Below are 23,285 nucleotides of genomic sequence, written 5' to 3'. Positions count from 1 at the left end.
GAAAGGAAGCAGGAAGATACCCTGGAGTTGTGCATTTAAGATAATACTGTGTGTAGAGTATTTGAATAGACAACATCAGAGGTGCGGTAGCTAGATGCTTCCTCAGACTGGCAGTGATCCCAGCCTTCAGACAACATTGTTTTTTAAACAGATCCTTCATTGTATGGATCACCCTGGTTTCTGGTGGCATCTGAAAAGAACTTATTATCCAGAGAGCTTTACACATCTGAATTTTTTTGATCTTAGCTATGAGCTGAATATTACCCTAGGAGCAGATATAAACATCACATCCCCTTCCCTTAGTAGGAATTGATGAAAGTAAAGTCAAGTTGTGGTTAAAGGAATAAATTTCATTATTGACACCTACCTTGCATTTTACAGGTATAAACAGTCACACACCACTTTCTGGAGAAACCAAAGGCTTTGTTACAGTAAACTGGTCCAGTGTGATATCACAAGTATAAAAAATATTCCATTCTGTATCAAAACTAGGCACATGCCTTTATTTATAGTAACAGAAGTTAACAGAGTTGAGCATTTTTGCCTTGGGTCCTATCTCTTGGCATCCTACATCAGACAGAACTCATCTCTCCACATATATCCACCCATAACTCCAGGGATCTAGTCTCAGGGTTATCTCTATGGAAAGGAAGGTGACATCACACTTGGGCCGATAGTGGTGTGTAACGAAAAAGCACAACCTCTCATTCATATTGCTTCAAAACATATACAGCATATGTGTTTCCAAAAAAAAAAGAGAAGAGTAAAGAATATATTGATTTCTTTGTGGTTTTGAACCAACAGTATGGGATGATGCAAGGTTTTTAACAAAGGAGAATCATAGATACAAATTTTTCTGTGGAGTATGGTTTAGACAAATGTGTCTTTTTAATATGTAAATCCTACATTGTAGGTTGTTCCTTTTGATTTCTTCTTTTGTTTTTGCAGTGGTAGAAAAGGTTGAGTAACTGTCCATGAGCATGAGCCGAAGCTTCAGGTTCATTACTGAGATCCCCAGAATGCCAGTATTTGCAATGCAAACAATTAGTACCCCACTGTGTGAAGGGCTCTGACACATGCCTGCCTGCCTGCTTCTAGGTGGAGCGTCTCCATCAGAAGTCCTCCTGCTTCTGCGGACCCTGCTTTGACACAGGGAAGCTGCACTAAGCTGCCTTTTAACCTAGTACTTCTCTTGCGCCAGGCTGTCTCACTGGTTACAGACAATGACACAGAAACAATAGTTGGAGCGGCCAACCCTCAAATCATTTTCATATTGAACCTCCTGGGTCCAGCCACCTCCCCTTCCACGACAGCACCATTGTTTTTTCGGGGCACGTACTCAAGGTCAATGCTGTTTTTGTGTTTGCCTTTCCCTCGGCTCCACACAAAAAGGAGGAGAAAGCAAAATAACACCACTCCCAGGAAGGTGAAACAGCCCATGGCTGTCGACACCAGTATTGTCTTAAGGTCCAGGGAGAAAGTATTGGCATTGGTGCCATTGGAAATGGTGTCATTGGAGTCGGTCATGTACATAGGGGTCCTGTTGGCATAAAGGAAGCGGTCTGAAGTGAACCCTTTGACAGTTAAGGAGGCCGTGAAGGTGTCGTTCCCCGCAGCATTGCTAGCGATGCAGACGTAAATCCCGCTGTCTTGATCCTGGGCGAAGCGGATCTCCAGGGTGCCATCGCCCAGGACGGTGGCTCTCCCATTGGACTTGGTGGTGATGAACCGCCTTCGAGGTGTCACCCAGGAGATCACAGGCTGAGGGTCTCCATCGGCATTGCATTCCAGCTGGACCGTCTGCCCCTCATCCACAAGCAGATGCTGCAACTTCTTCTCACGGATTTTGGGTTTTTTGCAGGTGAAGTAAAAAGAAAGGGCAGTGCTGTGGAAATCTTTGAATGACCTCTCGCGGATAGTGTCCGGGCCAGCGCACATGGGCTGCTGGCCACCGAACTGCAGGGTTGGGTGCCGCTGCAGGATCCATAGGAGGCGGCAGTCGCAGGCCAGAGGGTTGTTGTTAATGCTCAGGACCTCCAAAGCCCTCGGGGAGGAGAAGACGTTCTCTTCCAGGGTTTCCAGAAGGTTCTGAGACACGTTGAGCACACGAAGGAAGCGGAGCCCTTGAAAGGAGTGAGGCTCGATGGTGCGGAGCTGGGCCCCCACTATATGAAGCTCTTGGAGGCGGATCAGGTCAGAGAACATGCCTGCCTCAATAGTGCTAATGGGATTGTAGGAGAGGTTCAGATGGGTTAGGTAGACCAGGTGTTTAAAGGCAAGGAAGGGGACGGTGGATAGATTGGTGTTGGTGATGGAGAGAGAGGTGAGGTTGAGACCATAGAGGCTGTTGGCAGGCATCATATCCAGTAAAGGCCAATAGTCAATCTCTAGATGTTTCAGGTGGAACAGTCTTTTAAAGGCATACACGGGCATGTTGTTGATATTGAGATGCTTCAGGTGCAGGCTGATGAGGCTGCGGAGGTGTGAGAGGGCTTCTGTGGGTACCGCAGTGAGGTTACATTTCTCCAGTGTGAGCTGCTCCAAGCTAAGCAGCCCACTGAAGGCCCGGTGTGATATATAAACCAAATCATTGTCCCCCACTTCTAGAGACTTCAGGTTATGCAAATCCTGGAACATGTAGTCCAGTAAAATGACAATCTTATTCTCACTAATGTCAAGCTTGGTGAGGTTGGAGAGGCCCGTGAAGACCCCCAAAGGGACCAACTTCAGGCGATTGCCCTTCAGGCGGAGGGAACGCAGGTTGAAGAGATTGTTAAAGGCTCCTGGCTCCACATTGGCAATGATGTTGTCACTCAAGTCTATCTCCTCCAGCAGAGGGTAAGAGATGAATTCTTCGGGGTTGATGCTTTTCAGCCTGTTCTTGCTGAGGTCCAAGATTTTGGTCTCGATGGGAATGCCCTCTGGGATGGCGATCAGCCTCCTCCTGTGGCAGCTAACAGATTTGTTCTGGGCTGAGCACTCGCAGCGAGCAGGGCAGCCAATGGTGGATCCCATGAAGATTAAGACCACAGCCAGACCCAGGATTGGCTGCCAACATGATAAGGCCGTGTGAAGCATGACTCCCCTTCTTAGTCTACACCTTGGTCACGGGCCTGCAGGAGAAGGGGCCAAAGAAGGGAGGAAGAAAAACTGAGTTAGGAAATAGATAGGTAAAGAGACATAAAGGGAGACAGTGAGTATGATGAAAAAGACCCTAGATTTGGAAGGCTACAGATCAGATCTGACCTTTAAACCTGAGGGCTGCCATCATTAACATGATCATGGGTAGGTTATTAAAATCTCGCCTCCCTGTACTTCAGTTTTCTTGGCTGTAAAATGGAAATAAGAAGGACGATGATAGTATCTTTCTAGAGTTATGACAGTTTCAGTATTGAACAACTCTGTTTGTGTGCTCAGTTGTGTTCAATTCTCTGAGACCCCATGGACTGCAGCCTCCAGGCTCTTCTGTCCATGGAATTCTCAAAAGACTATTTACAGTGTCTGGCACAGACTGGTGCAAAATAATACATTTTCACAAAAGGCTTTATTTTGAACTTAAAGGACAGAAGCAGAGGTCAGTGGTTAAGAGGACATTTATGCAGTTTGAATCAGTGTCTGTATCTCTGATTTTTGTGATGTCATCTTCTTAAAAATGAAGCTAATAGAAGCTTCACTGAACATTAGGAACCTTGGGTTCCAAGTACAAAACAAAGTTACATTCAGTGAAAGAGGTTGAGATGTTTTACCTTCATATGTAAATATTCTGTTAAAGTGAAAGTGTTAGTCACTCAGTCATGTCAGACTCTTTGTGACCACATTGACTGTAGCCTACCAGACTCTGCCATCCGTGGAATTCTCCAGGCAAGAATACTGGAGTGGGTTGCCAGTTCCTTCTCCAGGGGATCTTCCAGGCCCAGGGATCGAACCCAGGTCTCCCGCATTGCAGGCAGATGCTTTACCATCTGAGCTACCAAGTGAAAGTGAAAGTGAAGTTGCTCAGTCGTGTCTGACTCTTTGCAACCCCATGGACTGTAGCCTACCAGACTCCGCCATCCGTGGAATTCTCCAGGCAAGAATACTGAAGTGGGTTGCCATTTCCTTCTCCAGGGGATCTTCCCGACCCAGGGATTGAACACAGGTCTCCTGCATCATAGGCAGATGCTTTACAGTCTGAGACACCAGGGAAGTCACCTTTAATTAGAAAGTTTACCTCTTTCAGAATTCAGCAAATTTTGATTTATGAAGCGGTTTTCTTTTTTGAGGTAAACAAAAAGAGCCTCAAAATCTTCCTGAACTCTTCATGTTTATCTTAGATATGAGGCATCATAGTGTCTTTGAAGATGAAAATTCTTTAAGATTTTTGGGTTAAATATAGAAGAGTGGGAAGAGTCATTATTTTAAGAAAAAAAGTCTTTAATAAATGAACGTCATTTTTTTATATTCAAATTCAAACCCATTTAAATAGATATCAGATGAAATTGAAACTGACTATGTTTTAAGTGTATGTCGTTAAGCAGACGCTGAACTTACTGCTAAATGAATAGTGAGAAGTATGTTATGGAGAAGTATGAACCTGAGACCCCCAGGGGTGTGCTTCATCCATGGACACCATGTTTACTCAAGGGCAAGTAGTTTAAAGTAATATTTTTAGATATAAAGGTATCTGATAAAACTTCAGCATTCACTCCTGAATCGCTTAAGGGTATAATTCTTCAATCAGTGCCAATAGAAAGATTTAAAATTATAAAGATAATTCTCAATAAATATATACAGTTCAAAGAATATTTTTGGATTTGAAAAAGTCTCAGGTTAATTTGGAAGAATATAAATATGAAACTAATCAGAAACATCAAAAATTAGTAATAAAAACACCCTTATGAAAAATTTAAACATAAATTACAAAACTATGATTAAAAATTATGCTGGCATGAAAATACACAGTGAATGAAACAGACAGTGAAGAATTTTATCTAAATATATTTGAGAAGTCAGCAAAGGTGAGAAGTGGCATTTTAATCCAGTGAGAAAAATATAAATAACTAGGGATTTAGTGGGAAAAGTTGTACATTAACTTCACTGGTTCCAATAAAATAAATTCCAGATGAGGGATTAAAATGCAAGTACAAGTAATATACCAGAAGAAAATTCTTTAAATTTATAATAAAAGAATTGAAAAGCCTTTTCTATGACAAAAGCTAGCATGCATGAAAGAAAAGAATAACCTATTCAACTGTGTACATTTGAAAAAAATTTAGTATAACAAGCAAGTACACACACACACAAAGGCAATTGCTAAAATGGAGAATATCTTTTAGGTTTGTAATAGATAAGGGATTAAGCACAGTGCTAAGCAAACAGTTCTTATTAATCCATAAGGACAAGAGGTGGATGTCAATAGAAAACTAGGCAATGAATGTAATAAAGGCTAAAAGCAGCTAATATATGAAAAGCTGACCAACTTCACTATGCAAAGAAATACAAATTAAACAGGAGTTTAACACCTTTGCCCATCAGATTGACAAAGTTTAGTGACTGAAGAAACTGATATAAGAAATAGAAACTGGTATAACCTTCAGGAGGTAGAGGTACAACAATGAGGAGGTTAAATGATACATATAAGTTTAATATATTCATCCCTTTAAACCATTTTCCTTTAAAACTTTTTCAAAGCCACTTTTCTGAGTAATGATTGACAGACAGAAACTATACAAACTGTACATACTTAATGTATACAATTTGAGTTTGGAGATAAGTATATATCCATGAAATCATCACCACAATCTATACCATAAACATGTGTACCATCTCCAAAAGAGGGTAGATCTTATGGACCTGTTCTTTTTCCCTAGAAATATATCATAGGGAAATAATTTAACTAATGTACATAGATATTTGGTGCAGGCTTGTCTATAATGTAGGAAAACTGGAAATATATAATAGTAGGGTCTTAGTTGTATGTTAAGATACAATCATACTACAGAATATGTGGAGGCAGTGGTTTAGTTGCTAAGTTGTGTCCAACTCTTGTGACCCCATGGACTATAGCCTGCCAGGTTCCTCTGTCCCTGGGACTCTCCAGGCAAGAATACTGGAGTGGGTTGCCATTTCCTTCTCCAGGGGATCTTCCCAACCCAGGAATCAAACCCGGGTCTCCTGCATTGCAGGCAGATTCTTTACCAGCTGAGCTACAAGGGAATATGTAGCCAATAGCATGTAAGACTTAGGTCGGTGCTCGTTAACGTGTAAAGATGAATAGATATATACTGCTTTTTGTGTGCGTGGGTATATACAAATGTGTATTTCTATGTACATTCCTATATTAGGAATTTTATATCCCTATATATTATGTATATTAATATATTAGGAATATTATGTATTAATATATTAGGAATATAAAAGGAATATATTTTGTATTCCTATATATAGGAATATATATGTATAATATAAATATTAATATATATTTAATATGTAATATATATATATGCATGTTTTTATATAGGAATATATACAATATATAACATATTATAATAGTATATATAATATAGGAATTTACATATAGGAATTATGTAATATAAATATATTACAATAATATTATATATAAATATATATTATATATATATTCCTATATAGAAATATATATTAATATAGTTTATATATATTATATATAATGTAATCAATATATAAGTATATATATATAAATATATAAGTATTAATACATTAATATATACATGTTTATATATATTCACAGACACAAAAAGGAATATATATTTCTTCAATTTTATATAGATATATATAGGAATATAGTTATACATATGGGGTTTCCCAGGTGGTGCTAGTGGTAAAGAATCCACTCACCAATGCAGGAGACAAGAGACATAGGTTGATCCTTGGGTTGTGAAGATCCCCTGGAGGAAGAAATGGCATCCCAATCAGAATCTGCCTGCAGTGCAGGAGACCCTGGTTCGATTCCTGGATCAGGAAGATCTGCTGAAGAAGGGAGAGGCTACCTACTCCAGTATTCTGGCCTGGAGAATTTGCAAAAGTTGGACATGACTTTCACTTTCACTTTTCCAGTATTTTTGCTGGGAGAATCCCATGGACAGAGAGCCTGGCAGACTACAGCCTATGGGGTTGCAGAGTCAGAAACGACCAGGCATCTGAGCAGAGAGCAGAGCCATATATATATAGGCAAGAACAAAACTGGGAGTATATAATGACAATGTTGACAAGAGTAATTATTTTGAGATGGAAATCACCTCTAATCCCTCCATTTTCTTATAACTTTACATGTGTTCTATTTTCCCCACAATATAACTTGTATTACTTTTATAATTAGAAAATAAAACTGTTTTGATTTTTGAAGTTGTTTTCACTAGTAAAAAGTCATAGATATATTTAACAATAAGGGATCAAATTTGCATTGACATTTTTAAAGATTATTTGAATTTTCAAAAAAGTCTTGGCATCAGCTTGCCAATACTAAAAGTTTGCTGGGATTTTGATAAGAATTGTATTGAATCTATAGTTTTTTGTGGAGAACTGATAGCCCAAGGTCAGGGGTGGCTACCGAGAGTGCCAGGCTGTGACAGCTCAGGAGGAGCGTAGAAGAGCTTCCCCACGTCCAAGGTCAGGGGCGGCGGCCGAGAGGAGCATCCCCACGTCCAAGGAGCTGCGGCTGCGCGGGCGCCGGAGGGCCGAGAGGAGCTGCTCCACGTTCAACGTCAGGAGGGGCGGCCGTGAGAAGATACCCCTCATCCAAGGTAAGAGAAACCCAAGTAAGACGGTAGGTGTTAGGAGAGAGTATCAGAGGGCAGACACACTAAAACCATAATCACAGAAAACTAGCCAATCTGATCACAGGACCACAGTCTCGTCTAACTCAATGAAACTAAGCCATGCCGTGAGGGGCCACCCAAGACGGCCGGGTCATGGTGGAGAGCTATGACAGAATGTGGTCCACTGGAGAAGGGAATGGCAAACCACTTCAGTATTCTTGCCTTGAGAAGCCCATGAACAGTATGAGAAGGCAAAATGATAGGATACTGAAAGAGGAACTCCCCAGGTCGGTAGGTGCCCAATATGCTACTGGAGATCAGTGGAGAAATAACTCCAGAAAGAATGAAGGATGGAGCCAAAGCAAAAACAATACCCAGTTGTGGATGTGACTGGTGATAGAAGCAAGGTCCGATGCTGTAAAGAGCAATATTGCATAGGAACCTGGAATGTTAGGTCCATGAATCAAGGCAAATTGGAAGTGGTCAAACAGGAGATGGCAAGAGTGAACACCGACATTTTAGGAATCAGTGAACTAAAATGGACTGGAATGGGTGAATTTAACTCAGGTGACCATTATATCTACTACTGTGGGCAGGAATCCCTTAGAAGAAATGGAATATCCATCATGGTCAACAAAAGAGTCTGAAATGCAGTACTTGGATGCAATCTCAAAAATGACAGAATGATCTCTGTTCATTTCCAAGGCAAACCGTTTAATATCACTGTAATCTAAGCCTATGCCCCAACCAGTAACGCTGAAAAAGCTGAAGTTGAACAGTTCTATCAAGACCTACAGACCTTTTAGAACTAACACCCAAAAAAGATGTCCTTTTCATTATAGGGGACTGGAATGCAAAAATAGGAAGTCAAGAAAAACGTGGAGTAACAGGCAAATTTGGCCTTGGAGTACGGAATGAAGTAGGGCAAAGGCTAATAGAGTTTTGCCAAGAGAATGCACTGGTCATAGCAAACACCCTCTTCCAACAACACAAGAGAAGACTCTACACATGGACATCACCAGATGGTCAACACCGAAATCAGATTGATTATATTCTTTGCAGCCGAAGATGGAGAAGCTCTATACAGTCAGCAAAAACAAGACCGGGAGCTGACTGTGGCTCACATCATGAACTCCTTATTGCCAAATTCAGACTTAAACTGAAGAAAGTAGGGAAAACCACTAGACCACAGTTTCACTAGGTATGACCTAAATCAAATCCCTTATGAATATACAGTGTAAGTGAGAAATAGATTTAAGGGAATAGATCTGATAGAGCCTGATGAACTATGGACGGAGGTTCGTGACATTGTACAGGAGACAGGGATCAAGACCATCCCCATGGAAAAGAAATGCAAAAAGGCAAAATGGTTGTCTGAGGAGGCCTTTCAAATAGCTGTGAAAAGAAGATAAGCAAAAGGCAAAGGAGAAAAGGGAAGATAAACCCATTTAAATGCAGAGTTCCAAAGAATAGCCAGGAGAGATCAGAAAGACTTCCTCAGTGATCAGTGCAAAGAAATAGAGGAAAATAACAGAATGGGAAAGACTAGAGATCTCTTCAAGAAAATTAGAGATACCAAGGGAACATTTCATGCAAAATGGGATCGATAAAGGACAGAAATGGTATGGACCTAACAGAAGCAGAAGATATGAAGAAGAGGTGGCAAGAATCCACAGAAAAACTGTACAAAAAAGATCTTCATGACCTAGATAATCACAATGGTGTGATCACTCACCTAGAGCCAGACATCCTGGAATGTGAAGTCAAGTGGGCCTTAGAAAGCATCACTACGAACAAAGCTAGTGGAGGTGATGGAATTCCAGTTGAGCTATTTCAAATCCTGAAAGATGATGCTGTGAAAGTGCTGCACTCAAAATGCCAGCAAATTTTGAAAACTCAGCAGAGGCCAGAGGACTGGAAAAGGTCAGTTTTCATTCCAATCCCTAAGAAGGGCAATGGCAAAGAATGCTCAAACTACTGCACAATTGCACTCATCTCACACGCTAGTAAAGTAATGCTCAAAATTCTGCAAGCCAGGCTTCAGCAATAAGTGAACCGTGAGCTTCCCAGATGTTCAAGCTGGTTTTAGAAAAGGCAGAGGAACCAGAGATCAAATTGCCAACATCTGCTGGATCATTGAAAAAGCAAGAGAGTTCCAGAAAAACATCTATTTCTGCTTTATTGACTACACCAAAGCCTTCGACTGTGTGGATCACAATAAACTGTGGAAAATTCTGAAAGAGATGGGAATAACAGACCACCTGACCTGCCTCTTGACTAACCTGTATGCAGGTCAGGAAGCAACAGTTAGAACTGGACATGGAACAACAGACTGGTTCCAAATAGGAAAAGGAGTATGTCAAGGCTGTATATTGTCACCCTGCTTATTTAACTTATATGCAGAGTACATCATGAGAAATGCTGGGCTGGAAGAAGCACAAGCTGCAATCAAGATTGCTGGGAGCAATATCAATAACCTCAGATATGCAGATGACACCACCCTTATGGCAGAAAGTGAAGAGGAACTAAAAAGCCTCTTGATGACAGTGAAAGAGGAGAGTGAAAAAGTTGGCTTAAAACTTAACATTCAGAAAACTAAGATCATGGCATCTGGTCCCATCACCTCATGGGAAATAGATGGGGAGGCAGTGGAAACAGTGTCAGACTTTATTTTTTTGGGCTCCAAAATCACTGCAGATGGTGATTGCAGCCATCTCTTTGGAAGGAAAGTTATGACCAACCTAGATAGCATATTAAAAAGCAGAGACATTACTTTGCCAACAAAGGTCCATCTGGTCAAGGCTATGGTTTTTCCAGCAGTCATGTATGGATATGAGAGTTGGACTGTGAAGAAAGCTGAGTGCCAAAAAATTGATGGTTTTGAACTGTGGTCTTGGAGAAGACTCTTGAGAGTCCCTTGGACTGCAAGGAGATCCAAACAGTCCATCCTAAAGGAGAGCAGTCCTGGGTGTTCATTGGAAGGACTGATGCTGAAACTCCAGTACTTTGGCCACCTGATGCGAAGAGTTGACTCACTGGAAAAGACCCTGATGCTGGGAGGGATTGGGGGCAGGAGGAGAGGGGGCGACAGAGGATGAGATGGCTGGATGGCATCACCGACTCGATGGACATGGGTTTGAGTAAACTCTGGAAGTTGGTGATAGACAGGGAGGCCTGGTGTGGCAAACTGTTAGACACGACTGAGTGACTGAACTGAACTGAACTGATATTGTGACAATATTCAGTTTTTTAATATCATGGTACTCTCAGTTTATTTAGGTCTTTAATTTCCTTTGGGTGTCCCTGGTGGCTCAGACGGTAAAGTGTCTGTCTGCAATGCAGGAGACCTGGGTTCGATCCCTGGGTCAGGAAGATCTCCTGGAGAAGGAAATGGCAGCCCACTCCAGTATTCTTGCCTGGAAAATCCCATGGACCGCGGAGCCTGGTAGGCTACCATCCATGGGGTTGCAAAGAGTTGGACACGACTGAGCAACTTCACTTTAATTTTCTTCAGCAAATGTTTCTTCCCTTTTAACTTCAATGCTTTTATTTTTGTACCTTTCTGTGTTTGCTATTACCTCTAAGATGATGTTGAATGGAAGTGCTGAAAGCCGTCTGCCTTATTTTGTTCCCAGTCTTAAGATAAATCATTCTTCTTTTTTTCCCACCATTAAGTTTGATGTTGGCTATGTTTTAGTATTTTTTTTTTTTTAAATAACTGCCCTTCATTAGATCGAGGAAGTTCTCTTCTCTTCCTAGTTAACTAGAATTTTTTTTTTTTTTTTACCATAAATGAGTTGTTGAATTTTGAAAGATGCTTTTCTGCATTTATTGAAATGGTCTTATTATTTTTCTGTATTATTATTTCAACATGGCAAATAATATTAATTTTTTTGAATGTTAAACCACCTTTGAACTCCTGGTATAAACCCCACTTTGTATGAAGTCTGTGTATATATACACTTATATTTTATTAGGTTTGTTTTGCTGGTATTTGGTAAATAATTTTTCTATTTCATGAGAATTTTTTCTTTTACATCTCTCGTGATATGTTTATGTAGTATTAGTATCAGAGCAATGGAGACCTTATAAAATCTGTTGAAAAATATTTCTTTGGTCTCTATATTTTGAAGGGTTGGTATAGGATTGTTATTTCTTTCTAAAATAGTTGATAGAATTTACCTGTGAAACCAAAGAATTTAAGAGTTTTCTTCGTGGGAATGTTTTGAAGTGTAAGTCAGTTTCCTTTGTAGATATTGAAATATTTAGATTTTCTATTTCTTTTTTTGTGTCAGTTTTGGTAATGTGTTTAAGGGATTTGTCTGTTTCATCAAGATATGACTTTTATTTGGCTGAAGTCAAAGTTTCCCTATTATTCTTTCAAGCTCTCTAGGTCATCTCTTTTATTCTGGATATGGGTAAGTTGCACATTTCCTTTTTCTTGATAAGCTTTGCTAGAATTTTGTCAATTTTATTGAACTTTTTTTTTTTTTTTAAGTTTCCTAGGGTAGAAACTTAGATCACTAATTTTGGGCCTTTTTCCTCCTCTAATATAAGTTTTTAAACTATAACTATCCCTTCATGCATTTTATATCCTTTCATAAACTAATATTTTTAGAAGACATTATCAGTCACAATTTTTTTCAAAATTATTTTTCTGTTCCCATCTTTGACCTATGGACAGTGTAATTTTGAGTTAATTTCCAAATATTTATGTCTTTTCTAGATGCTGAGTTATTTATTTTTACCAATAAATGTCAGCTTTCTGAAATCTACTGAGATTGTCTTATGGACCAGCATAGGATCAATCTCTGATCATTCCATGTGCATTTGCTGTTTGAGGGTGTAGTGGGCCACAAAAACTGTGAAGATTAATATGGTGGCTTATGTTAATAAGGATTGTGAAAATCTCAACTTTTTCTAAGTTATTCTATATATCAGTGACAGAAATATGTGTTAAAATCTCCAGCTATGAATTTGTCTACATCTCCCTTAGTTCTGTAGCTTTTTTTCCCCTATATATTTTGAAATTCTGATATTAAGCAGATGTTTACTTTCTGATTTAGTGATTTTTTTTTTTATCATGAATAGTCCCTCTTTGTCTCTAGTAATACTTTGTGTATTTTGAATGATGAATACAGCAACTCTAGCTTTTCAAGCTTAGTGTTTCCATGGTATATATTTTTCCATATGAAACTTTCAACATATTGGTATCTTTGTAGTTAAAGAGCATCTCTGCCTTGTGTTAGGTTGCTAACTCTATTTAAATAGAATATAATTACTTTATGGCTGCATTTAAGCATGCCATTTTGTTATATGTTGGCCATTTGTCTCTTGAATTCTTTTGTTTCTCTCATTCTCCTATCTTCTGTTTTAAGCAATTAGGTTTTAAAAAGTATGTTTGCTTCTGGGCCTTTTGGCTAAGATCAAGTGTAGTTTTTAAGTATGCATTGCAATTTTTCTTTCTGTATTTATTTACATTATTTTTATTTGTTGCTGTCTGAATTAGAGTAACATCTTTAATTTACCACAATTTATTTATACTTTTTATCGAATTGCTTCAGGTAAAATATATAGTAGACTTGCAACAGTATATTTTCATTCACAACCTCCCCCTATCCTTGATACAGGAAGGTATAGTGAGTTCCAGACAAAAGGAACAGTATGTGCAGAGGCATGAGAACAATGGAGAACACCCTGTGATTGGGGAATTAAAATATGTGGTCCAGAATGGTTTGAGCAAAACCAGAGGAGAAATGGAGGGGAAAAGAGGCTGAGAGGTAATTAGAGGAATGATTTACAAGGGGCTTGTAAACTGTGATAAGCTGTTTGCACTTTATCCTGAGGGCAATGGCAAGCCATTAAAGTGGTTTATGCTAAGGAGTGATATGAACAGATTTACATTTGGGGAAGATTAATCTGACTACCATGAAAAATAGACTTGCAGGAGGGGAAACCTTGAAGCTGGAAACTCAGGAGGCCATTGCATTATTCAAACCAGAACAAAGCAGGTTCACAGGAGTGGTCTTCAGTAAGTGGACAGATTCAAGAGGTGTTTTGAGGCCGAATAGAAATGTTATATGGATTGACTGTGAGGGATGGAGGAGAAGAGGCAAAGATGAGTTCTAGACTTCTGGCAACTGGATGGGACCTGGTGTCATTCACTGAGATGGCAAGTTTAGCAGTAACAAGATGAGGAATTCAAATTTCTCAAATGTGTCTGTCACTGGGTCAGATATGTGGGCTGAAGGATTTCCCACTCTTTGAAAGTAAAATTTTTCAGATACTTTTGGGGGTATTTCTTTGGTAGGGCTGGGAAAATGTACATTTTATTACAGATTTTATGTTCAAGATAGAAGTTTTATTACACACTTTGTACTTTTCATTTTGATTTATGATAAAGAATGAGCTATATAAATTCCACTGCTGAGTGTAGTTTTGTCTGGTAGAGTTGCATGATCTATATATCACCAGTTAGATAAGGAGATAACTGGCATCCCAGTTGTGGTTTATTTCAGTAATGGTTTGGGAAAAGGTTATTTCATTGTTTGGATCCCTTAATCGGGCTCTGTGTCCAACATGGAAATGACAGCATCTAATTTAACCATGACTGCAACTCAACCAGAAAGGAGTTCAACTGAGGTATGTAGCATTGAGCATCATTTTCCTTAAAAATTTGTTATTTTGTTTCCAAAGTGAAGGACCATCACAAAGAAGGATGGATAAGTGCTCAGCAAGCAGGCAGCAGATGAGCTCCTTTCACTTCTGGGCAGCTCCTCCATTCTACTTCTGTCTTTCAGCTAAGCAGAAGTAAATATGAGGCCATATCTCATCACAGTTCTTTGATGTATATAGTTTGGAAACTCTGCAGGAAGGTTGTGCTTTATTATTCTTATCACAATACTTCTTAGTTTTAGTCTAGAAGGACAAACTGTTGACTCCATTTAGCTTCCACTGTCAGCGGAAGTCTTACAATCAAAGCTTGCTCATGATGTCTGACTGTGACCATGGTCTCATAAGATGAACTTCATTTCATTAAGAGTAAAGCAGGAGACTAAAATCTGTAGGAAGCCAGCTAGGGCCTTTCCGTTAATTCTCATCAAAGGCTGATCTTAATTCTGATCTTCGGCTCAATGATAAGTGCCTTTTTAAACCTAGTGTGTGAAGTTGGGATATTTTCTTGCTTATACATTTTTGTGTGCTGAGTATATTTTGCAACTCATTCTATTAAAGCATGAAAAAAAAAAAAAGGACTTCACAATGGAAAAACAGAAACAATATTTGAATGCAATATGTAACTCTGAATTTGACATCTGTTAGCTCTGGGACATGGGGAAGCTGATATGATATCTATGATTCTCACTATTTTGTATGCTAATTTGTGGTCATAAAGCAGGATAAATGTGATGATTAAAGGTGGTGTGTGTAAGGTGACTGTCATAATTATTTTAATGGGAGAATGGTTTGTTGAAACAGTATCTGTCAGAACATAAAGCGTTGCCAAGGAGACATGGATTTCCTCTGAAGACAATTTGGAAGACACTGAACAAGGAAATCCTCTAAAGGATGATACAGTTATAAAGAGAAAAGGAGTTTCCATTAGCTATCATTTTAAAAAACATAAAGGAGAAGAGAAAAAGATGATGATGGCTGTGTGTTGTTCAAAAAGAAAACTTAGAAGAGAAACAGCTGCTTTGATGGATGATAAGGTGATGAGAAATTTCTTATCCTGAGAATTCTATGATTAATTTAGTTTCCTGACTGGCATCTGAATAAGGGCACACAACAATAAATGGATAGCACAGAAGTCTCTTTAAACCTTTGCACAAACAAATGATAGGTTCATTTATTTATTTATTTCCAGTAAAACTATTTCCCAAGTGGAGAGAGGTGGGTGATGAGGGAGGGAGATGGGGGAAGAAAAGAAAGGATTTAATAAAAAAAAAAAAAGTGTCCAAAATATATGAGATAACTTCCAGGTGTCTAAAACCATAAATTCATAAATACTGGTCTGTGTCCAAATCAGATACTGAAGAGTTGTGACAGTTGTATAAAACATTTGAAAACCAAGAGAAATCAATTTTAGCATAAGTTGTGAAAGTCACTAGGGTTACCTAAGTTCTTTGAAGGACCTGAGTGAACTTGAGATTGAACCCCAAAGTCCCCAACCTGGTAGGGAACACTGGACTTGAACTGTTTTTCTGCAAAATAAAAATTATCCTTCTATGTGATTTCTAGTTACCCTCCAAAGTATTTTTACCTTTTTTCTCTCAATTTATTTTTGATAGGGAGGAAATGGAAACTTTCAATATCAAGACTCATTAATATTCAAGGAGGAAGTGAAAACGGCCAACATGAAAGCCAAGTTTGGAGGATATCTCATGTGGCTTATATTTTCTAAACAAAAATTACAAATGGGGTGATAAAATTACTCAGTGGTTTATGAAGGTAGGTGAACAGTTGTCTACCATTGTAGATATTAATCCTATCAGTCAGTCAGTCAGTTCAGTCGCGCTTAAGCCTATGCAGATGACCAATTCTGTAAATAGCTAAAGATAAAATTTTCATCTTGAGTTACTTGAATAGAGACTGTGAGATGCTTGCAGTTACCACTTGATTTAAAGTCTCTCTCTATATATATACAGATAGAATCTCACATACATTTGTGAGATTCTATCTGTATGAAAATTAGCTGTTAATATGATTTCATACAATGAAATTTATATGAAATTATAGAGCTAGTAAACTGGACAGCAGGACTCATGGATATAGTCGCATAGCGTCTTAAATTTCCCCCTGTTTTCCCTTTATAATTAATTCAGGAGAGGTATGAAGGCAAATGGAGAGGGGGATGACAGAGGATGAGAGGGTTGGATGGCATCACTGACTTTATGGACGTGAGTTTGAGTAAACTCCGGGAGTTGGTGATGGACAGGGAAGTCTGGCGTGCTGCAGTCCATGGGGTGACAAAGAGTCGGACACGACTGAGCGACTGAACTGCCTTCCTGAGGGCCCATGACACTCCCAGATGACGTGATAGTAAAGGACCTCCTATAAGGTCCATGCTGGCCTTCTCACGCATGTTGCCCTCATTGGCATGGGGAAAATTCATTTGCCCAGGTAAAAACCCGTCAATGCAGAAAAACCCCAGGACAGCAGCAGCTTCCTTTCCTGTGCCACAGGGAGACAATCAAGCCTAACAATTATTCTCTAGATGTCTTAGGAAGAAGTCAGACCAAAGTCATGGTGTGCCCTTAACTACAGTGGAAGACTGAAGGATTCCAGCAGAGCCTGTTGAGGCACTTACCTCCTGACTTGTGAAGAAAGGGTAAGCACCCTTCTTGCTTGTGAGTTACTTGCCTAAGATGATACAGCCCTAGTCAGTAATGGTGCAGATGGCGCTAGTGGTCAAGAACCCACCTGCCAATGCAGGAGACTTAGAGGCATGGGTTCTCTCCCTGGGGTGGATAGATCCCCTGGAACAGGGCATGGCAACCCACTCTAGTATTCCTGCCTGGAGAATCCCATGGACAGAGGAGCCTGGCAGATTATGGTCCATAGGGCCGCAAAGAGTCAGACACAACTGGAGCAACTTACCACGTATGGACAGTCAGTTATGGAGCCAAGATTTCTTCTCACCCTTTACCCTGGACTTCTTCCATCCTTTCTCACACATTTTCACTATATACAATTCATCTCAAAGAAATAGCAACTATAACTATTTTTGTTAAAAAAATTAATAGTAATGCTTCCTTTTAACAACAGAGAAAACCACAAAATTCCCTCATTTTCCCTCTGGGCTATGCTTTGGTATCTATTTTCATGGTTCTGAAACAGCTTTCCACTGGACTGTATCTACTTCAAAACATGAGTTCATTTTGTATTCAAGTGACTAGTAAACAATTAGTAAGGCTTGTCCTAAGTCATCAATTAATAGTTTCTGTTTAATCTTTCCTGAAACCAGAGAGCCTTCTGTTCTTGTGTTTATTTTGGTCTCTTTGAAATGCAAATCATTTGCTCTTCTGCTGTAGTTCTGAGTCTCCTTTTGGCCTACATAGAAATACTTGGACATAAAGAAGATGCCTGTTCTACTTAAACCTATGAGAGATGAAAGTGGTTTTTGTGTAGCTTTGAGATGTATCTCTTTGAAATTAATATTATTAAATATAGGGTAGTTGGCTCAAGATGCCTGATGGTCTCACAAATATATTATGAAGTGCTTCAAATCTATACGGCAGTATAAGGTAATGGCTAAGAACCTAGGTATGCAATAATAAAAATGTGTTTAAATCTTAGCCCTTTCTTAGTCTCAGTTTTCTTACCTCTAAAATGGGAATAATTGTAACTAACCTTGGGGTTCCCTGGTAACCTACTGGGTTATCGTAACAATAAAATGTGAGAGTGTATATGAAGTCAGAGCTCCATACACATTAACTAATATTTAGAGAAAGATAAACATTATTAAATGATATCTCCTAGACATATAAGCTCTCAACTGAAAGGAGTACTTAGAAACATTTCCCGATTAAAGAGTTGCCTTCAGTTCACTTCAGTGGCTCAGTTGTGTCCAACTCTTTGCGACCCCATGAATCGCAGCACACCAGGCCTCCCTGTCCATCACCAACTCCTGGAGTTTGCTTCAGGGACATGCAATCTGGAAGCACTGGGTTAGTCTATTAAGGTAGATATTAATATCTGTTAAGTATCTCATATTACAAATGAGCAAACTGAGGTGACCACCATTCCTATTAATAAGTTACTTAAACCCCTCTGACAATAGAGTTAGGAAGAGCTATAAAATAAATGCCTCCCTATGGAATGAAAAAAAGGTTGGCTGCCTTTCTGTGGTAATTATTCCTCAAGATCCACCTAGGCCAATCTCTATGAAATATGTGACCACAGAGGATCATTTCTTATTATTAATAAATTTTACTTGGGAAAATAAGATCAAATTGAGAAGAATTCTGTTAAGTAGTTTCTCCTTCAGATTCTTAAATTCTTATCTATTGTTCCATGAAAAACTGGATTCTTTGAAGTGTGGGTATTCCTGAATGAAGGGGCTCTCTCTGGAGATTACCTGATTTTAATTAGTTGGTGTTGCAGTCACCCAGACCTTTTTGAAATCTGCTCAGACAAGATAGCTGTCTCAAATCCCATGTGGAACACTCTGGAAATGAACAAATACACATTTCTTCTAGCTGTTGTAACACAGCAGTTTAAACCAGTAGTTTATTAGTTCTGCTTCAAGAAAACACTAAGGGACTTGTGCCCATGCCTTTCATAGCGCCACATTTTCCTAGATCTTTTAAGTCCTTGTCATTCTCCATTTTCAGATGGAGAAAGACAAAGAGGACTCTGGGTAAGTGGTTTTCATGAACCAAACCTGACCATAGCGCTCATAATTTTTGCTTTCATTTCACTCACCAGAATTCAGTCATGTGGGTACACCTATGCATGGGAGTCAGGGAAATGAAGTTTAGCTATGTGCCTGTGAGGAAGAGGAAGTAGGCTTGGTAAGTAGCTAGCTATTCTCTGCCAATATATAGAGATATAAATATTAAGTAACAATTTAGTATGCATGGATATATTTTAAGCTTCTATTGTTTATTTATAAGTTATTCTTAAAGATGTAGGCATCTGGAAAATTATTATATGTCTGAAAATCATTGCAGTTTTACATTCAGCTGTTTTGTTTGTATTTCTCCAAATGTAAAAAAAAAATCTTGCCACATCACGGTTCCAATTTGGTGCTTTTTGATATAACCATCTTTGCCAGATAGAGAATTGCACCTAGAATTTCCATTTATATGCCTATTCTGTTAAGAACATTAAGTCATATTAATAATACTAATAATGACTTACTAACTAGGTATAACTAAGTCATTTTTAGATTCCTGGGTGATAGGAATTTTATCATTTTTCTAGCTATTTTGTAGATGAGAAAATGAAAGCAAATGATTTTAAAGCCATATGGCAAGAAAGCTAACTAAGAATACATAATTTTTATATCCCAAGACAATAGATTTTGCCTCTAATTTTAGTAGATACTTGGGAATTTTCCTTTATTTTAGCAACTAACTGATGACTGATGCAAAGAACAGACTAATTTGAAAAGACCCTGATGCTGGGAATGATTGAAGGCAGGAGGAGAAGGTGACGACTGAGGACGAGATAGTTGGATGGCATCACTGACTCGATGGACATGAGTCTGAGTACGCTCCGGGAGATGGTGAAGGACAGGGAAGCCTGGCATGCTGCAGTCCATGGGGTCGCAAAGAGTCAGATATGACTGAGCTACTGAACTGAACTGAAACTGATGACTGCCAAATGATTTCTTGAATTTTCTCCAGAAAAGAGTGGAAAACTATCAAAAAAGAAAGTACATTCAGTTCAGCTCAGTAAACATATCACAAGTACCTTCGATGTTCAAGGCAGAAAGCTATGGATGTGGAGTTAAATAAATGCAATTCCTGTTCTCAAACAGTTAATAGTCTAGTAGGGAAACTGTCCAGTAAATAAATTAATGATTCAATTTTCTCAAATTGGAATCAAATTACAAGTTAACATCAAAGATGCATTTTACTGTATCATTTAATATGCTGGAATATTGCATAAAACAATGTCTAGTCATGGAGAAGTAATTACATTATCTGCAATTCATCTACTTAAATTGACTATTATATAGGAATTAAAATCATGGTTATAGGAGATATTTAATAACTGGGAAAACGTTTACATGCAGAAATGTTAAGTGAAAAAAGTGGGATATAAATTTATACCTATAGTGTGAATATAATAAAGGGGAAAATATCCTTATGTATCAAAAGATTGTAAAGAAATACAACAAAATGTTTAGTGTTAGACTGTTGCTACACGTAATGGATATTTATTCTATCAATTGTTTTTGTTTTAAAAATGTTTTCCACATGCATTACATTACTTTTGAAAAGATAGAACATAAAAATATAATGAAAGCACTTTTAAAATGCAATCACAGTTCAATGATGATTTTTATTTGTATGCCTGATTTCCTTTTGGATAGAGAAGGCATCTTTAGTCACTACCTCTTCTGAGACACTTGTGAAAGAAAAAAAAAAAATGCAATCACAGTAAGCTTCTGCTGCCGTGACTAACTGATACATAGACATGAACTAATGGACCACTTAATCTGCCCACATTACAGAGTAGAAGGTAGGTACCGTTTTTGGTTACGATTTCCATTTTCTCTGTCAATATTATACTGTTCTATAACTACCTGAAGATTTCCTACCATATATTACTTTTGTACATGTTGTGTCTTCTCTACTGGACTCTTTGCTTATTGAGCTGACATCCAAGTGTGTTAATGGAATAGCAGTTTCAGCCATGGTGCCTCCAGACCACAAGCATAAGGTAAGTCAGTGGGAAAGAAAGGATTCGAGTCATGGGATTCTAGAGAGGATAGACACAGAAGCCTCAGCCGATGTGATCTGTGTGGCAGTCTGTTCATGTTTGAACGTGCTTATTCTTGTCCTGAAGGGAAAAGAGTCAGTGCGGTGCGCTTGTGTGCAACCGTGTCTTGCACAAAGCATGGCAGCCCCTTAATAATGGGTCCCGGGAACAGGAACGTCATGTTTCTAGATACCAGGCCTTTGTTACCATGGCGTGATTTGTGTTGAGTCAGGGTGTTGGGTGCACTAATTATTTAAATCACCTCTTTTTTAAAATTTAAATATCCTAAAAGGAAGAATTCACTGTACAATTTTAGATGGAAAACCAGAATGGAAAATAGTAAATGGCAATTAATTTTAAAAATATAAACAATGGAAACAAAATAACATTACATTCTAGTTACAATTTCTTTTCTTCTCAGGCTATGTGCCAGAGACCTGATCGCCATGTGGATAATGGTCAGGGTTAGACAGGTGTTAAAACCAAGTCTTCTTCTTCCTTCTAATTAGAGGGCTGACAGTACACTTGAAAGGGAATAGCTTCATCTTCATTCATTCAGGGTTACTAAACATTTTGTACCTCCTAAAATGAGGATCACATTGGAATGCATCCCATACTTCGGGAAATACATGAAAGGCTTAGGCAATGAGCTTTTCACTTCTGATATTTCAGTTGTCAGAATTCTCTAGGAGCAATGACAGAAGGATGACTTCATAGCGTCAGATACCCGACACGTGCTGGAACGGGGACTTGCACTCAGGCCTCTGTCTGTACTCCCAGCAGCCTCTAACACCCTCGCCTGTCCATGCAGCACTGGACATTTCTCTTCATTTTGCTGCCAATAGAGTGTTCATGAATAATCTATCCTTCAATTGAGTTATTTCCAATGAGGGAATACAGAAATCACATCTCAATTCCCATTGAAGTATATAAACAAGGCTGAAAACTGTCATTTATGTTTACATGTGTGTGTTTTAGATTGAATTGGTTACCTATGTGTCTCCTTGGAGACTATACATACACATTGCTTATATACACACACTACATATACAATGTATGTGTGTATCTATGTATATTTAGAGATATATATATACATACTAGGAAGGCTTACATATATTTGCTAGTAAATATTAGTAAAAATCTCTGGAATCATAGGGAATCACATATTATGTTTTCCTTTATGCAATATACATGCTGCATTTGGATAAACTGTCTCAAAAGAAAACCAATAAATGGCTCAGAAAACAAGATTTTTATGACTAAGAATGAAGGTGAAAAAGTATGAAAGAGCTTGGAGTATAAAACAGCATACATAAGGAAATAATTCTAGCAATTTAAATTTGTTTCATGGAAAACAATGTCATTTGAGGTTTTAATTCATCCAATTCAGGGGTATAATTCATAGGGTATATTTATGTGAACCTCTGGTTGAGTATTTAAAACCAGGTGAAATCTTATTCTCAGATAAGATCACTGTGATTTAAGCTAGACCAGTTAGTACCTAATAATGTGTGGCCAGAGAGAAAGCAATCTTAACAGTTTCTGGTACAAATTATTTATAGGCTTAAGTATCTCCCTATATTATATTCCAAAATGATGACAGAGTATTACATGCTTACTTTATATGCATTATATTGTTTAGTCCTCAAAATAACCTCTGAGATAGGAACTGTACTTGTTATGATTTTCTGTAGATAAGGAAACCGAGTCTCTGAGTCAAATTTAATGCCGAGGTCATTCAGCAAAGAAGTAGTACAAGTGGTATTTAAAGAGAGGTGTCTGTGGCTCTAAAGCCCTTGTTATTCTGGTAAAAGCAACCCTGGGTGGTAGGTGGTATTATGCCTATTCTCTTAGTAGAATATACAGTTGAGCCTTAGGGAGAGAAGAGCTGCCAGGCCAAGGTCATTGTTGTAACAAGTGGCAGGGTGCGGATTCTAACCCAGCTCTGTCATTGACTCCAAAGCCAGCTGAGCTTCCTCCGCCCATCTCTGTGAAAACATAGGTCTGCCAGAGCAGAGAAACAAACAGCTGCTTTCAACATATGTCAGGAATTACATAAGCAGCATTTGTTATATAGTT

At 38.6% G+C, this 23,285-nt stretch overlaps 1 protein-coding gene and 1 non-coding gene across 2 annotated transcripts in view; one reads left to right on the top strand and one right to left on the bottom strand.

Annotated features, from left to right (window-relative positions):
* Positions 1 to 445: 445 nt before the first annotated feature.
* Positions 446 to 23,285, bottom strand: part of LINGO2 (leucine rich repeat and Ig domain containing 2) — a 1,335,691-nt gene continuing 1,312,851 nt past the window's right edge. The window contains exon 8 of the mRNA XM_061132444.1: positions 446 to 3,113. Within this exon, the coding sequence (XP_060988427.1) occupies positions 1,258 to 3,078 (1,821 nt within the window). The 5' untranslated portion in view covers positions 3,079 to 3,113 and the 3' untranslated portion in view covers positions 446 to 1,257. The remainder of the gene's footprint in view (positions 3,114 to 23,285) is intronic.
* LOC133049015 (small nucleolar RNA SNORD11) lies at positions 20,770 to 20,853 on the top strand. The gene has a single exon (XR_009691180.1). It is a non-coding gene; the product is annotated as a small nucleolar RNA SNORD11 (small nucleolar RNA).

The sequence above is a fragment of the Dama dama genome, chromosome 29, assembly GCF_033118175.1.
Source record: "Dama dama isolate Ldn47 chromosome 29, ASM3311817v1, whole genome shotgun sequence".
NCBI lineage: Eukaryota > Metazoa > Chordata > Mammalia > Artiodactyla > Cervidae > Dama > Dama dama.
This window is presented reverse-complemented; position numbering and strand designations above follow the sequence as displayed.